Source organism: Phyllobates terribilis, unplaced genomic scaffold, assembly GCF_046119375.1.
Source record: "Phyllobates terribilis strain yellow unplaced genomic scaffold, ASM4611937v1 Scaffold_12__6_contigs__length_324123572, whole genome shotgun sequence".
In the NCBI taxonomy this organism is placed as follows: domain Eukaryota; kingdom Metazoa; phylum Chordata; class Amphibia; order Anura; family Dendrobatidae; genus Phyllobates; species Phyllobates terribilis.
The window spans coordinates 303219867-303237856 of record NW_027362772.1 but is presented as its reverse complement, the minus strand read 5'-3'; the positions used below and the strand labels follow the sequence as shown (position 1 = coordinate 303237856).

General features: G+C 47.5%; 2 protein-coding genes across 2 annotated transcripts in view; both read left to right on the top strand.

The window, feature by feature from the left end:
• The window catches only part of LOC141172776 (nicotinamide/nicotinic acid mononucleotide adenylyltransferase 1-like), a 68600-nt gene that overhangs the window by 5676 nt on the left and 44934 nt on the right, over window positions 1-17990 (top strand). Inside the window, exon 2 of the mRNA XM_073657281.1 lies at window positions 16925-17153. Coding sequence (XP_073513382.1) covers window positions 16976-17153 — 178 coding nt within the window. The 5' untranslated portion in view covers window positions 16925-16975. The remainder of the gene's footprint in view (window positions 1-16924; window positions 17154-17990) is intronic.
• The window catches only part of LOC141172777 (nicotinamide/nicotinic acid mononucleotide adenylyltransferase 1-like), a 44396-nt gene that overhangs the window by 5760 nt on the left and 20646 nt on the right, over window positions 1-17990 (top strand). The window lies entirely within an intron of this gene.

Here is a 17990-nt window from a genome sequence, read left to right as displayed (position 1 = left end):
CCTCATGCACGTCACTGACAGCGTGGGAAAATTCTCACGCTGAAGTGCTGAGTGCAGGAGAATTTTCCCACGCTGTCAGTGACGTACATGAAGTGAGCGGAGTTCATTGGACATGACCTCGGCTCATCTGGATGCCGTCACAGCCAGACACTGAGGAGTGGAAGTATGCCTGCGCTTCTCAGTGTCTGCGGGATGACAGGATGGATGGCAGCGTTCTGCTGCGGTCCAGCCTGTCATCTCGATGTAGCAGAGCTGAAGCTGTCATGGGAACCATGGAAAGGTAAGGATGAGGTTGCTTTATTATTTTACTTTTATTGCAGGAGATCGTTGGCTTCAGCTGGAATGGGCGTGATGGTAAGTATGGTTTAATTTAGAACAATAAAGAATTGTGTGTTTATTTCAATTAAAGGACTTTTTTCTGGGTGTTGTGTTTTTTTAAATACTTTACTAGAAATTCATGGTGGTCATGTCTAATATTGGCGTGACCCCATGAATTTTGGGCTTAGGGCCAGCTGATAATGCCAAGCTGGCCTTAACCCCTTTATTACCCAGTGAGCCACCGCACCAGGGCCCTGGATGAGTTGGGTACAGCGCCAGAAGATGGCGCTTCTATGAACGCGCCATTTTCTGGGGCGGCTGCGGACTGCAATTTGCAGCGGGGGTGGCCCAGAAAGCTTGGGTCTCCCTGCGCTGCGGATTCCAGCCCCCAGCTGCCTAGTTGTATCTGGCTGGGCACAAAAATAGGGCGAAGCCCCACGCATTTTTTTTTTAAATTATTTCATGAAATTCATGGAATAATTAAGAAAAAAAGGGCTTCCCTATATTGTTGTGTCCAACCAGGTACAAATAGGCAGCTGGTGGTTGGGGGCAGCCCATTCCTGCCTGCTGTACCTGGCTGGACACAAATATAGTGCGAAGCCCCACGTCAATTTTTTTTTAATTATTTCATGAAATAATTTTTTTAAAAAAGGGCTTCCCTATATTGTTGTGTCCGGCCAGGTACAAATAGGCAGCTGGTGGTTGGGGGCAGCCTGTTCCTGCCTGCTGTACCTGGCTGGACACAAATATAGGGCGAAGCCCCACGTCAATTTTTTTTAAAATAAGTCCTTTATTTTAACACTAAATGACATTTGAGGAGTTAATAAAGATGCAGTCCCTAAATTATTATTTATTTTTTAATTAATTTTTCCCAAAACTTTTGACGTGGGCTTCGCCATATTTTTGTATGCCAGCCAGGTACAGCATCCAGCTTCTATGAACGCGCCATTTTCCGGGGTGGCTGCGGACTGCAATTTTCAGCGGGGGGAGGGGGGGGGGGCAGAAAGCTTGGGTCTCCCTGCGCTGCAGATTCCATCCCCCAGCTGCCTAGTTGTACCTGGCTGGACACAAAAATAGGGAGAAGCTTCACGTATTTTTTTTTTTTAATTATTTCATGAAATTCATGAAATAATTAAGAAAAAAAGGGCTTCCCTATATTGTTGTGTCCAACCAGGTACAAATAGGCAGCTGGTGGTTGGGGGCAGCCCGTTCCTGCCTGCTGTACCTGGCTGGACACAAATATAGTGTGAAGCCCCACGTCAATTTTTTTTAAATCATTTCAGGAAATTCATGAAATAATTTAAAAAAATTGACGTGGGGCTTCGCACTATATTTGTGTCCAGCCAGGTACAGCAGGCAGGAACGGGCTGCCCCCAACCACCAGCAGCCTATTTGTACCTAGCCGGACACAACAATATAGGGAAGCCCTTTTTTTCTGAATTATTCCATGAATTTCATGAATTTAAAAAAAAAAAAACGTGGAGCTTCGCCCTATTTTTGTGTCCAGCCAGGTACAACTAGGCAGCTGGGGGCTGGAATCTGCAGCGCAGGGAGGCCCAAGCTTTCTGGGCCCCACCCGCTGCAAATTGCAGTCCGCAGCCGCCCCGGAAAATGGCGCGTTCATAGAAGCGCCATCTTCTGGCGCTGTACCCAACTCATCCAGGGCCCTGATGCGGTGGCTCACTGGGTAATAAAGGGGTTAAGGCCAGCTTGGCATTATCAGCTGGCCCTAAGCCCGAAATTCATGGGGTCACGCCAATATTAGACATGACCACCATGAATTTCTAGTAAAGTATTTAAAAAAAACACAAACACCCAGAAAAAAGTCCTTTAATTGAAATAAACACACAATTCTTTATTGTTCTAAATTAAACCATACTTACCATCACGCCCATTCCAGCTGAAGCCAACGATCTCCTGCAATAAAAGAAAAATAATAAAGCAACCTCATCCTTACCTTTCCATGGCTCCCACGACGGCTCCAGCTCTGCTACATCGAGATGACAGGCTGGACCGCAGCAGAACGCTGCCATCCAGCCTGTCATCCCGCAGACACTGAGAAGCGCAGGCATGCTTGCGCTCCTCAGTGTCTCTCTGTGACGACATCCAGATGAGCCGACAATGAACTCGGCTCACCTCATGTACGTCACTGACAGAGTGGGAGAATTCTCCTGCACTCAGCGTGAGAATTTTCCCACGCTGTCAGTGACGTGCATGAGGTGAGGTCATGTCCCATGAACTCGGCGCACCTCATGCACGTCACTGACAGCGTGGGAGAATTCTCACGCTGAAGCGCTGAGTGCAGGAGAATTTTCCCACGCTGTCAGTGACGTGCATGAGGTGAGCTGAGTTCATTGGACATGACCTCGGCTCATCTGGATGACGTCACAGAAAGACACTGAGGAGCGCAAGCATGCCTGCGCTTCTCAGTGTCTGCGGGATGACAGGCTGGATGGCAGCGTTCTGCTGCGGTCCAGCCTGTCATCTCGATGTAGCAGAGCTGAAGCTGTCCTGGGAACCATGGAAAGGTAAGGATGAGGTTGCTTTATTATTTTACTTTTATTGCAGGAGATCGTTGGCTTCAGCTGGAATGGGTGTGGCGGTAAGTATGGTTTAATTTAGAACAATAAAGAATTGTGTCTTTATTTCAATTAAAGGACTTTTTTCTGGGTGTTTGTGTTTTTTTTAAATACTTTACTAGAAATTCATGGCGGTCATGTCTAATATTGGCGTGACCCCATGAATTTCGGGCTTAGGGCCAGCTGATAATGCCAAGCTGGCCTTAACCCCTTTATTACCCAGTGAGCCACCGCACCAGGGCCCTGGATGAGTTGGGTACAGCGCCAGAAGATGGCGCTTCTATGAACGCGCCATTTTCCGGGGCGGCTGCGGACTGCAATTTGCAGCGGGTGGGACCCAGAAAGCTTGGGTCTCCCTGCGCTGCAGATTCCAGCCCCCAGCTGCCTAGTTGTACCTGGCTGGACACAAAAATAGGGCGAAGCGCCACACATTTTTTTTTTTAATTATTTCATGAAATTCATGGAATAATTAAGAAAAAAAGGGCTTCCCTATATTGTTGTGTCCGGCTAGGTACAAATAGGCAGCTGGTGGTTGGGGGCAGCCCGTTCCTGCCTGCTGTACCTGGCTGGACACAATTATAGGGCGAAGCCCCACATAATTTTTTTTTAATTATTTCATGAATTTCCTGAAATAATTAAAAAAAAATTGACGTGGGGCTTCACACTATATTTGTGTCCAGCCAGGTACAGCAGGCAGGAACGGGCTGCCCCCAACCACCAGCTGCCTATTTGTACCTAGCCGGACACAACAATATAGGGAAGCCCTTTTTTTCTTAATTATTCCATGAATTTCATGAAATAATTAAAAAAAAAAAAACGTGGAGCTTCTCCCTATTTTTGTGTCCAGCCAGGTACAACTAGGCAGCTGGGGGATGGAATCTGCAGCGCAGGGAGGCCCAAGCTTTTTGCCCTCCCCCCCCCCGCTGAAAATTGCAGTCCGCGGCCGCCCCGGAAAATGGCGCGTTCATAGAAGCTGGATGCTGTACCTGGCTGGCATACAAAAATATGGCGAAGCCCACGTCAAAAGTTTTGGGAAAAATTTATTAAAAAATAAATAATAATTTAGGGACTGCATCTTTATTAAGTCCTCAAATGTCATTTAGTGTTAAAATAAAGGATTTATTTAAAAAAAAAATGGCGTGGGATCCCCCATAATTTTAGTCTCTAGCGGAGGTTAAGCAGACGGCTGGGGCAGATGTTTGAAGCCTGGGAAGGGGGTAAAACCCACGGAGCTTCCCAGGCTACTAATATCAGCCCCCAGCTGAATACCTAGCCTTTACTAGCTATTAAAATGGGGGACCCCCCAAAAAAAAATGACGTGGGGTCCCCTCTATTTTAATAGCTAGCAAAGGCTAGGCAGACAGCTGGGGGCTGATATTAATAGCTCAGGAAGGGTGCCATGAATATTGGCCCCCTCCCAGGCTAGAAACACCAGCCGTCAGCCGCCCCAGAAATGGCGCATCCATAGGATGCGCCAATTCTGGCACTTAGCCTCGCTCTTCCACGCTGCCCTGGTGCGGTGGCAGGGGGTAATAGTGGTGGGGTTCATGTCAGCGCCAGCTGCCATGAAGCCCAGGTTAGTAATGATGGCCGTCTATATGACACCCCCATTACTAACCTACAAAGTGTTAAAAAGAAAAAACACACTACACCCAGAAAAAAATAATTTATTTGAAATAAAACACCATTTTATTTAATTCTTAGTTTACTAAAAAAAAAATAGTTACCTGTCCACGTTCCTGCGCTGATCTCCCATGCACAGCTGTCACATCTGGAGATGGTGACAGCTGTGCATGGCTGCTGTAAGCTCAGGCTGCCGGGAACACGTCCGCTCCCGGCAGCGGGAGCCACTGACTGAGGTCACCGGAGTGCATTCAGGCAGCGCAGCTCCGGAGACCTCCTTTACGGCAGTGCTGTACCGTGGGAATTTCTCACGATACAGCAGTGCCGTAAAGGAGCTAACCGGAGCAGCGCTGCCTGAACTCCGGTGAACCCTTACGGCCCCGTCATTCTAGCGGCGGCAGCGGTTCAGAGCGGTCACATTCTATGTGGCTGCTCTGAACTGGAGATCTTCGTGGGACACTCGTGGACTACTACGGACGGGTAAGGATAAGGTTGTGGTTTATTATTTTATATTTTATTACAGGAGATCGATGGCTTCGGGGAATTAGGTGTCTTGGTGAGTATAGGTGTAGTTTTTTATTTTTTACTTTATTTTAGGTGGCGATCGGCGGGGACAGGTAATGTATGAACTAATTTCTTTTAGGTAACCACTGGCCACCAATGACATGTATTTAACATTTATTGGGGACACAGTAGGGCAATTTAAATAGCAGGATCAGGCTGATGGGAACTACTGCTCCCATCGAGCTGATCCTGCTGGCAGGAGTGGACGGGGGACAGACATAGGCCGATGGGAGTAGTAGTGTCACATCGGCCTATGTCTACCCGCACACACACACCCCGCACACACACCCGCACACACACCCCGCACACACACACACCCCGCACACACACACCCCGCACACACACACACCCCGCACACACACTAATCATGACGGGTCCGGGAGGTGAGGCTGACCTGTGCGGCCGTGGGAAAGTTGATGTGAGTTCATGCAGTCAAGCATGAACTCACATGAACCCTCTAAGGGCACCGCGGCTACTTCAAATGAACAGCTGATCGGCATCACCTGATACCTCAGCTGTTCATTTGAAATAACCGGCGGGAAAGCGCAGCACAGAACGGGAAAGCCGGCGGTGAAGTCTTTTCACTGCCGGCTTCCCCGCCCGGGTCCTTCGCTCCTTGGTGCTGCGCTCCCCGCCCGGTCCTAATTTACGATCGGGATGGGAGGTGGCGAGGGGAGCGGAGGATCGGGGTGGGAGGCTGCGGGGAAGCAGTATGGGGCTGCGTGATTGTTTAAAAGCCGGCGGCTTTTTACCGCGCGCCGGCTTTTAAACAATCAGGAGAATTCTCCCACGCTGGGATGGCATTCTGATGACAAGCTGGATCGCAGCTGAGCGCTGCCATCCAGCTTGTCATCCTTCAGAGACACTGCAGAGCGCAGGCATTATGGGAACTTCCGATTCCGGTATTCGATATTATAAAAGTATCGGAATTAAGTATCGGAATTCCGATACAGTGAATATCGGCCGATACCCGATATTTCAGTATCGGAATGCTCAACACTAGTCTTTATGTAAACACAATTACAGCAGCGCCATCTCCTGGTTGGTGGCATTATGGCAGGAAACTGGATATACGGTAACTAGTTATTTCTTTAGGGTTTATTCTTTTTTTTCTCCTTCTGGCCAATGCACTCGCTCAGGGAAAAGATATCACCTTAGAATTAATTATTGTGGAGATGCACATTGTTTCACTTTTGCTGCAATTACTTTTATACAATCTATAACTATTGTCTGCTTTAGTGTCTTATATCACGGCGGGGACCCCATTATATTACCCCAAGTGGGAGTCATTGCCATGAGTGGTTGACCTTACATAAACATTTAATGCACAGTACCCAATTCATAGGCATAGACTGAGGGGGTCCTGTAATACACGGAGCTGAAAAAAGCTGCAGCCGCGCACTGACCACCAGGGATACCAACAGCGAGTCCTGCAGCAATCAGCTGACTGTAGTGCCACCATAACGCAGACATACCCTTTAAGAGCTGGGCATTTTTAGAACTTGAAGCGCCATGTTCAACCTCCATAATATGTATGGAAATTGCATCATTTATTATAATATACATGGAAAAAGCTCATTATATGCAGAGATGAGTGCCCCCATATATATGAGCATCAGTGTGACCGTAGGAGTTCTGCATTACTGCTGCTGTGAAACATGCCCCCCCCCCATGTCCCTGCTCCTTTATTTCCCCGCTAATCTCTGAATGACACAATAATTTGTCCATTTGGGATCCCAGCCAAAAACTGTCAGCACAGAATTTGCCAATCACCAGGAGACTGCGGCAGTCAGTAGCCCCCCACCACCAGCTCCCCCTCTTCTGGCCGCTGCTGGATTCCCTCTCCACAGCTTCATAGTGGGAAGAGACCATTGTTTCCAGTGAAGCTGAATGCTCCTCTGTTCTGCCGGCTTTGTGGACCGATTTGCAGGACCATTAGGTACGAAGCGCATTAGTCCTCACTGTTCTCAGCCCGTCTCACCCTTCCATTGTTCACAAGTACAGTAGGTCTTTATGAAGCAGCGACTCCGGGGGGCTACAACTCCTCAGACGTGCCACGTACACGGGCAGCAGGTCACTACTTCATAGCAGATGCCTGTTCTAGTTTCTTTATCAAGGATCATCCCAGGAAAAACGGAGTTGGAAAGCCAGAAAGGGCCAACGATCAGGAAAAACACTGCAAAAAATAAAGTCCATAGTTATAAAATTAGCATTTGATATTTGTCGACATTTGTTCCACAGTTCTTGGTGCAGTTTAGATGACGTCGTTAGTTCTCAGTCAGGTCAGGAATTGCAGCCATAACATGGACCGTAATATAAGACCACTACATGGTTGTGTGAATAAGGCCATATACTTCTTTCTGCTGGTTCCATCACTGGCTCATATTCCTGCCTAAAGGTGTGTAGCACTGGAAATGTGTAGAGCTGAGCAAAAAGATTTGCAGGACCCAGGTCCAGCGGAGACCTCAGTAGTCCATGACCATTGACTAGAACCCTGCTGGCATCCCCAGGACTTCTTGTTAGCAGGGCACCATGCCACCATGCATGCGCCATGCTGCGACGATGACATAGTCCTGGAACCACATTGCAGAAGAGGCGCCGGGGCGTCAGCAGGTAGGAGGTGCTTCACAGGGCTTCGGTAATAACCGCTGGAATAGGGTCCTGCACAAATCTTTATCTTAACTCTGGAGACGCATCGTAAAGTGGAGAGGACAGGGGTTAGTTTTTCTAACTTTAATTGGATGATAGCAGAGAGCAATAGCTCACTTTTACCTGCACAGCACATACACAGATAATCAACCATAGATTTAAAGTCTTTAAAAGGCAATACTTCCCAAACTATGGTCCTCCAGCTGTTACTCCCATCATGATGGGGGTTGTAGTTTTGCAGGTCGTTGAGCAGGGCTATAAAGGGTTTAGTAACATATCAATTAGAGATGTTGTCAATGTCTAACTAATTGGGGTACAACTCTCGGATACTGTAAGGTCAACCCTTCCCATGGTGTTACAGAGCTTTGTGAACACAGGAGCAGGAAGTGTTGTCATGGGGCTAAGGCAGAGATGCAATTTAAGCCTTTGATAAACAATTGGAATCCTCTTTTTGGGCTAATTCTTCCCAGTGGCAATAATAATGGCATGAAGCAAAGATAATTGACAGTAACAGTGTCCCCAAAGCTGCCGGAAATGACGGCTAAGCCTCCATAAATAACTCTCCTTATGATACCACCCTGTTCACACACATCATATATGCAGGTTGCTTTATGGAGGTCGGCTGTATGTCACAGGCTGTAGGATTATCATGTGTCCTGATGTCTGTGTGGCGCTGTATATAGGGACATGTACACACCTGTAGATAAGACGCTGATGGACGACTGCACCACAGACAGATAGTACAGAGCTGGAGCGCTCATGGCCTGCAAAAGATGGAAGACTTCAAGTTTATAGTGTTCTGTCAAATGCAGATGGATGATAACTAATATGGCCGCCATGAAAGGTCCCACAGAGGCCGCAATACAGGGGTGCGCTAAATATCCCTGGGTAACTAGAAGGAAAGCCATTTGCACACGTTGGTTGGGGGGTTTCTGTTACACATTTTGCATCAGCCCTACAGCTATTCTATGGCACTAGGGCCGCTTGGTGCCATCAATGTGGGGCTACTATTGGTAAAAGGGGGGATATTTCCACTGTATACTGCGGTTTCCTTATAGATTCCGTTCTGTAAACTTTTACTAATTCTTCACGTAGTGATTCTTGGGTTGTGATCAACAACTTGAGCACTTACGCATTCTGCAGCCAGAGACGTCATTAGGACCGTGCAGATCCCCTTGATGAAGGAGGCCACCCCAAAAATGTGAAAAAGGGTCTTTAGCCAACATGGCATCGGCTCCAGTAGTATGAGGATGAGAGCAAATGCTGCAATAGAAAGCGGACTGTAATTTCAGGGCAGTAATAGAAGGTGGGCTGTCAGTGCAGGGCAGTAATAGAAGGTGGGCTGTCAGTGCAGGGCAGTGATAGAAGGTGGGCTGTCAGCGCAGGGCAGTGATAGAAGGTGGGTTGTCAGCGCAGGGCAGTAATAGAAGGTGGGCTGTCAGCACAGGGCAGTGATAGAAGGTGGACTGTCAGTCCAAGGCAGTGATAGAAGGTGGGCAGTCAGTGCAGGGCAGTAATATATGGTGGGCTGTCAGCACAAGGCAGTGATAGAAGGTGGGCGGTCAGTGCAGGGCAGTGATAGAAGGTGGGCTGTCAGCACAGGGCGGTAATAGAAGGTGGGCTGTCAGCACAGGGCAGTAATAGAAGGTGGGCTGTCAGCACAGGGCAGTAACAGAAGGTGGGCTGTCAGCGCAGGGCAGTAATAGAAGGTGGGCTGTCAGCACAGGGTAGTAATAGAAGGTGGGCTGTCAGCACAGGGCAGTAATAGAAGGTGGGCTGTCAGCACAGGGCAGTGATAGAAGGTGGGCTGTCAATGCAGGGCAGTGATAGAAGGTGGGCTGTCAGCACAGGGCAGTGATAGAAGGTGGGCTGTCAGCACAGGACAGTGATAGAAGGTGGGCTGTCAGCACAGGGCAGTGATAGAAGGTGGGCTGTCAGCACAGGGCAGTGATAGAAGGTGGGCTGTCAGCACAGGGCAGTGATAGAAGGTGGGCTGTCAGCACAGGGCAGTGATAGAAGGTGGGCTGTCAGCACAGGGCAGTAATAGAAGGTGGGCTGTCAGCACAGGGCAGTAATAGAAGGTGGGCTGTCAATGCAGGGCAGTGATAGAAGGTGGGCTGTCAATGCAGGGCAGTGATAGAAGGTGGGCTGTCAATGCAGGGCAGTGATAGAAGGTGGGCTGTCAGCACAGGGCAGTGATAGAAGGTGGGCTGTCAGCACAGGGCAGTGATAGAAGGTGGGCTGTCAATGCAGGGCAGTCATAGAAGGTGGGCTGTTAGTGTAGGGCAGTAATAGAAGGTGGGTTGTCAGTGCAGGGCAGTAATAGAAGGTGGGCTGTCAGTGTAGGGCAGTAATAGAAGGTGGGCTGTCAGTGTAGGGCAGTAATAGAAGGTGGGCTGTCAGTGTAGGGCAGTAATAGAAGGTGGGCTGTCAATGCAGGGCAGTAATAGAAGGTGGGCTGTCAGTGTAGGGCAGTAATAGAAGGTGGGCTGTCAGTGCAGGGCAGTAATAGAAGGTGGGCTGTCAATGCAGGGCAGTAATAGAAGGTGGGCTGTCAGTGTAGGGCAGTAATAGAAGGTGGGCTGTCAGTGTAGGGCTGTGATAGAAGGTGGGCTGTCAGTGCAGGGCGGTAATAGAAGGTGGGCTGTCAGTGCAGGGCGGTAATAGAAAGTGGGCTGTCAGTGTAGGGCGGTAATAGAAGGTGGGCTGTCAATGCAGGACGGTAATAGAAGGTGAGCTGTCAGTGTAGGGCGGTGATAGAAGGTGGGCTGTCAGTGCAGGGCGGTGATAGAAGGTGAGCTGTCAGTGCAGGGCGGTGATAGAAGGTGGGCTGTCAGTGCAGGGCGGTGATAGAAGGTGGGCTGTCAATGCAGGACGGTGATAGAAGGTGGGCTGTCAGTGTAGGGCGGTGATAGAAGGTGGGCTGTCAGTGCAGGGCGGTGATAGAAGGTGAGCTGTCAGTGCAGGGCGGTGATAGAAGGTGGGCTGTCAGTGCAGGGCGGTGATAGAAGGTGGGCTGTCTGTGCAGGGCGGTGATAGAAGGTGGGCTGTCAGTGCAGGGCGGTGATAGAAGGTGGGCTGTCAGTGCAGGGCGGTGATAGAAGGTGGGCTGTCAGTGCAGGGCGGTGATAGAAGGTGGGCTGTCTGTGCAGGGCGGTGATAGAAGGTGGGCTGTCAGTGCAGGGCGGTGATAGAAGGTGAGCTGTCAGTGCAGGGCGGTGATAGAAGGTGGGCTGTCAGTGCAGGACGGTAATAGAAGGTGGGCTGTCTGTGTAGGGCGGTGATAGAAGGTGAGCTGTCAGTGCAGGGCGGTGATAGAAGGTGGGCTGTCAGTGCAGGGCGGTGATAGAAGGTGGGCTGTCAGTGCAGGGCGGTGATAGAAGGTGGGCTGTCAGTGCAGGGCGGTGATAGAAGGTGGGCTGTCAGTGCAGGACGGTAATAGAAGGTGGGCTGTCAGTGCAGGACGGTAATAGAAGGTGGGCTGTCAGTGCAGGGCAGTGATAGAAGGTGGGCTGTCAGTGCAGGGCAGTGATAGAAGGTGGGCTGTCAGTGCAGGGCAGTGATAGAAGGTGGGCTGTCAGTGTAGGGCAGTAATAGAAGGTGGGCTGTCAGTGTAGGGCGGTGATTGACAGTGGGCTGCTTCTGTTCAGTCATGTTTGGCGTTGTAGCTTTTCAGCAGCTGGAGAGTCAGAGCTTGGAGATGACTGTAAGGAATATTCAAAAAGTTTTTATTTTTCAAAAACATCCAAGGAGCTCCTTTTTGCTCTATCACTAGATCCCCCCTTTACTTGCTACATGTAATGCTGTGCAGACCCTCACCGGTTGTGAATAGAGTGAAGCCGATGTTGCAGATAAGGTTGTTGAGAAGAGGTTGGCTGCAAAATCGCGATGAGCTCGGCCTGTGGGGAAAATATTGGGGTCAGTTTGATCTACAAACATCAGCCTGAAATACGGACCCCCAACCTACGTACAGTTTATCAATGTGGAATCCTTTAAAAAATAGGATTATCTAAACTGGACAACACTTTAAGGCTATGTGCCCGCGATGCAGAAATGCTCCGGATTTTTTTCTGAGCGTTTCTGCATCTCCCTGGCAGAAAAAACGCATGCGGATTGTGCATGCGGATTGTGCATGCGGATTGTGCATGCGGATTGTACATGCGGATTGTACATGCATTTTTCCTGCCAGGGACATGCGGATGTGAAGCGTTCTTCACATGCATTTCTGCATGTGGGTTGACAAGCGCTTTCCAAGTGATGCTAAAATCGCTCCGCAATCTGCAGTACACCAGCTGTTGTGCGGACTGTCAGGGCATGCTGGGACGAGTAGTTTCACAACAGCAGCTGTACAGCAAGTCGCTGACCTGTGTTATAGAATAGGAGCGTTTCCTCTGCCATTGCCCCCACCGGACTAGGATAGGAGCATATGAAAATGCTGCACCCTTATCCTGCCAGTCCCCCTTCTACCCCTCATTTGCATTGCACTGTGTAATATGTTATTACGTTACCTTCCTATAACTGCACCATCTTCATGGAGGTTTTATACCTTGTAGTATTTAGTGCTCAGGTTTATCATGGAGGACGCTGTGAGCGGGAGGTAGAGCTATGGGACAGGCCGCAGGGTCAATCATCCCGAAATTATGTAGGACCACAAGCCAAGCTGAGAGGACAGGTAAGATGCCCCCATATGCCGGCTGCTTGGATGTAAAGCTTTTAATGTTACAACCTGCTGTTTTTGGAGGAGGGCAGCCATGATTTTCCTACCCTCACAACCCCTTTATTGCAGCCTGCAGTGTAAACCATGGGGGATTATATTCTGGATTATAAAACACATTCTTTCTGCAAACTGCATGTAAATGTCTCATCCATTTTTATATATTGTAAAGACTTATACAGACCTGAGAAGTACATACACCTGCGGGACGGTCAGTGCGACCCCTGAGGATGCCACAGTCACCAGCCTGGAGGAAAGAGAAAACAGGAGAGATTAGGGATCATCATGGCGGGTCGCTGTTCATGTGGCAGATAGGGGGCGCACTTACAGTCTGGATTTGTGGGTTCGGGGTAACCAGCGGCTGAGGTGGTGGGAGACGTGAGCTAGAAAGTAGTGGATCATGCTGTCTGTCATCTGATCCCCGGTCATGAATAATATAATGTCCTCTGTGCTCGCTGTCGTCCTGCTCTCCTCCTCCTCCGAGACTGTAAGCCCCAGAAACAACTGGGTGACCTCCGATATGGCTGCCACATCAATTGCCATAGGGATTGTCCCAAACTTATTTTAGTTATTGTTATATCTCAAGCCTGTATAAAGGCTCTCCTGTCCTGGGAGCATACGGTAGTTTAAAGGGTTATTCCTAAATTTGCAAGTTCTCTATTCCTATCTATAGAATACAGGATAACTTGCTGAAATCTGAGAATCCAACTATTGGGACCCCCAGTGATCATGAAATCTGGGTCCCGTCCTCTCTGGAGTGACTTCGCCTGCTCGGCCTCCGCTCCATTCATCGCCAGAAATTGCCAAGAGCTGTACTTGGCACAGCCACCTCTGCTTCATGCAAGATGGGGCTTTGCAGAACCTGGTTCACAGGATCAGTGGGGCGGTCCCAGCAGTCGGACCCCCAGCAATCAGCAAATTATCCCCCTATCCTATGGATATTGCAATCTCTTTTAAGACGTCATCAAGTTTTAAAATGCATTTAATCATTGCTTATTGCAAACTTTTTCAACTTTCTGATATATTATGTATTATCATATAACTCACCAATGTTCAAGATCTCGGCTTGCTGTCTCTGGACAGATGCATTCGGATTTACATTCTCAGACCTTCTCACACCTGAGGGTTTGTTGCAATTGTCTCCAGTCTATACAATCCTCTGTGAGCTAAATGCAACAGCTGTCCTGACAGTTTGTTACAATGTATCAGTCTTTAGCTCTTAGGGGATAGTCTAGACTGGATACAGTTGTAACCAACTAAGTCTTTGGATGTAAAGAAGCTGAACAAGCAGAGAACGGTGGGAAATTAGTCTCTGTGTAAGGCCACGTTCACACCTTCAGTATTTGATATCCGTATTTGTAAACCAAAACCAGGAGAGGAACAATCAGAGGAAAAGTATAATAGAAACAAGTCACCAATTCTGCATTTATCACCCACTCCTGGTTTTGGCTTAGAAATACTGATGTAAAATACTGAAGATGTGAACGTGGCCTAAATGAGAAAGTTGCAGAATTTCACCTGAAGTTTCCAGAGGAATTTCTGTGAACGTGCCCAATGTCGCCTTGTCCCCACCTCCATGGACCAGCACTACTTTCTTTCATTCTCTTCCCAGTTTAGTTTGGTTTTCATAGTTTCTTCGCCTCTTTTGAACTTAAAATTTGGCCTTGATGACGCAAGGTTTGTAATTTTGTAAACAGGATGCAAAATTAGCTTCTGGTGTTGCATGGGTTAATTCTTCACCATTGCACCGGACTCCAGTCTCGGTTACCGGTGCAGCTTGCGGATGACGCCATGCAGTAGTTCGGCACTCTTCACCACTAGCCAGTTAGTGACTATGACACAGACCATCACTGTGATCGCCAGAGACTGAGCCACCCAAAGGAGCATGCTGCATTCGGCTACAAGACAATAGTGGCACTGGGGCAGCGTGGCATATTTGAAAGTGGGGGAAGGGCGCGGGCTGGGATGGATTAGCATCTCATTGGTTTATACAGTTGGTTGGATGCAGACAAAAGTATTCAGCGGAGTTATGTGATGTGTGGGCATCTGCTGGCCGCACACTGGGACCATTCTCCAAACTGTGAAGACTTTGCAGGCAGCGCCCTCTGCTGTACACACGCGTGTACGTCGTGGAATGTGTGGAGGTGGTTGGTCATAGGTGGGGACATTTTCTTCCGATCTGGGATATTATTTACGTCGGTGTTTCAAAAAATGTTCAGTAAACTTTTAAAGTAGTAGAAAAATATATTGCATATTGCATGACAAGGAGAAACGTTACCCCTTAGACCACAGTCCAGAGCCTCTCATCTAGCCAAATCAGTTCTCATACTTTGCACTGACGAGGGCCAACAGCCCGAAACACTGTGTCTGCAAATTTAGATTCTGATTTGGCTTTTATCCTGTTATATTGCAAGACTCGTTAAAGGGTTGATTGTGACTTGTAGGATCGCTGCTTCCAATAGGTGGCGCTATAGAGTTCGAGTCCTCTTTTTCCCTGAAGAAGCAATTTGCATATTAAATTTCCCAGAGGGGCATTGCATGGCGAATAAGCCTCCTTACCTTGGCATGCCAGAGCCGGTGTGTCACTCTCCACAAGGAGAAACGTTACCCTTTAGACCTAAAAAATATATGAAACTTTCTTATTTTCCTCTCTGCAATCATCCGGATATTGTGCATGCTCTGGGGGTGCCATGGGGTGCAGGTGAGAAAGAAAAAGCCCATACAAGAAGTACTAGTCTGTTGATGCCACCATTGAAACGCCAGAGGAAGCGCGATATTTCCATGATTGCTGCTGTCAGTGTCATTATTTTCAATAATTAAAACTTACTTTGAATGTAGAAAAAAAATGATTGTTACATATATTTGTATGTAAAGTTAGTTAAAAAAATGTTGCACTAAGTTTCATCGTGTAATCATCATTCATTTTCAGACCTCTTGATGTCCAATTTGCAGTCTTCTTACAGGTTCGGACTTTTCACTTATGAACATGTCCCTCTCAGTAATATATCCTGGATATTGCTACCTTCATTAGCTCTTATGTATAAGCACAACTTAATTCCTGGAATTATTTCCCCTACATGTGGTTACCTCCAAATCTTCAGCATGTTTTCTCCACCCTCCCTGAGACTGTAGATGCTTTTTCACTCTCTCCACTTTATCTGCCTTGTATAATCCCCTCAATGCTGCTTCCTCTAATACTGAAAGAAGTGAGGGGGAGAGCAGAGAGGGCCGTCACAACCAGGAGCAGAGCTCTTACGGATTTGTGTCAGAATCTGAAGAGCAGCCAGCTAGGTGAAAGACTCTGATGCTGGAAAATGAAGAGTATTTACAAAGTTGCTTAATTTTGCATTCGGGAAGCAAATAATAAAAAACAACAGAGAAAAGGTTTCAGGCGACTTTTCAAAATAAACTGACGTGTGTACATGAGTCAATTACATGACCTGTAGCTTGACATTTTAACCAGTTTTCCCTTCTGTGTTCTCTTTCAAAAATTTTCAGTTGTCTTTGAGCCTGTGGTAGTAGACTAGCTGTTATGTTTCCCATACATAAAACACACACAGAAATGAGGGATTCCTGTTCCTCTGTCTCTTTGTAGCATGTCCAGAAGCAGCATGGAGGACATTCTACTACAGTACTGAGCAGTGTAGCTGTAAATCCAGGTTTGAGGTGAGAGAAAACTCCTACTAGAAAGCAACAGCATGGAGGACATTATGCTACAATACTGAGCTGTGTAGCTGTAAATCCAGCTCCGGGGTGAGATAAAACACTTACTAAAAATCAACAACGTGGAGGACATTATACTTCAGTACTAAGCAGAGTAGCTGTAAATCCAGTTCTGGCCTGAGATAAAGGACTTACTAAAAAGAAACAACATGGAGGACATACTGCAGTACTATGCAGAGCAGCTGTAAATCCAGGTCTGGGGTGAGATAAAACTCCTACTATAAAGCAAAAGCTTGGAGGGCATTATACTGCAGGACTAAGCAGTGTAGTTGTGAATCCAGCACTGGATACTAGAAATCTTCCACATGGCTCTGCCTGTGCCTCTCTTTATCTACTCACTCTCTCCTCTCCAAAGATTTCAATGGGCAGCTGTAATCTGATCCCTCAGTGAGCTGACAGTCTGTTTTTTTCAGTACAGATTTTCGAGTGAATGATGACACAGCTGGAGAATTGGCTCATAAGTGGATAAAGAAGCAGAATTCTTTACTAAGATTTACTACTAAGTTTTTTTTTTTTTTTTTTTCCTTTGTTCTAATAATTTCTACACATTTTGTTGTAACAGCAACTGATTAAGGAGTGAATTACCTTAATATTATTCCACATTACAGCTCGCCCATTGGAAAAAAAAACATATAAACCCCCACCCTTGCGTTGTGATCCCGATGCTGCACCTTATACTTTGTTTCATTCATTTTATGTTATTTGTGTTTTTGTTTTTGTATCATTTGCCGTTTTCTCCCCTTTATTTTATCAGTGATGGGCAATAGCACCGCGGATTTGGTGTGATCCATCCTCCCGGCTTCTTATGTTGGGTTTATCCAGAATAATTTTAGCCCTGTGCCCCAGACTCTCCAGGTGCAGACGTAGTGACCCCAGTAATGTCTGCACGTGGCCGTATAGTAACCAGAGGCGAGCGCGTATCGGGGGCCGGGTAATACCTCCTCAGGGTGACGCCAGTGCGAGGAGCTCACAGCGGGCACAGGGTGAGTGAACATTAACGACTGTTTGCTTTGCTGTTTTTATATGGCTTTTACGTTATTTCTCCTCTTTTTATACGTTGCTGTCTTCCACGTGTCCTTGGTTGCCCTTTGCAGAAAATTGCAAACTGGAATAGGCGTTTTCCTTTCCTTTGGACACTGTTTATTTTATATCATGTCCAGGGCTGTACATAGAAATCATGGGGCCCCGTAGCAGAAGTTCTAATTGCCCAGCCCCCAACCCCCCAAAAAATAATTAAATAACTGTCGGGGTCACAGAGGAGCATATATCACAACTTTCCAGCCTTTGCATAGTAATTTTCCTCCTGCTGAAGTCCTAGATTTCTCTTTCATTGCCCCCATAAAGTATGATGCCAACAAAAGTACCCCCCAAACACAGTATGATACCCTCATGGTGAATAGGTGAATAACTCCACATGCACAGTATAGTGACCCTACTGTACCCCTCCTCAATTCCCAAGGCAAAGTAAGGTGACCCCAACACAGTATGATCCCCCCACACAGCCCTCCACGCAGTATAATGGGCCTGCAATAGCCCTCCAAACAGTATAATGGTCCCCACACAAATCGTCACACAGGATAATTGCTTGCACACAGTATAATGGACCCCACATAACCCTTCAAATATTATAATGGCCCCACATAGCCTTCCATATAGTATAATGCACCCTCCATAATCTTTCATACAGTATAATGCACTCCCCATGGTCCTCCATACAATATAATGCACTTGCCATGGTCCTCCATACAATATAATGTACCCCCCATGGTCCTCCATAGAAGATAATGTAATCTCCATGGTCCTCCATAATATATAATGTA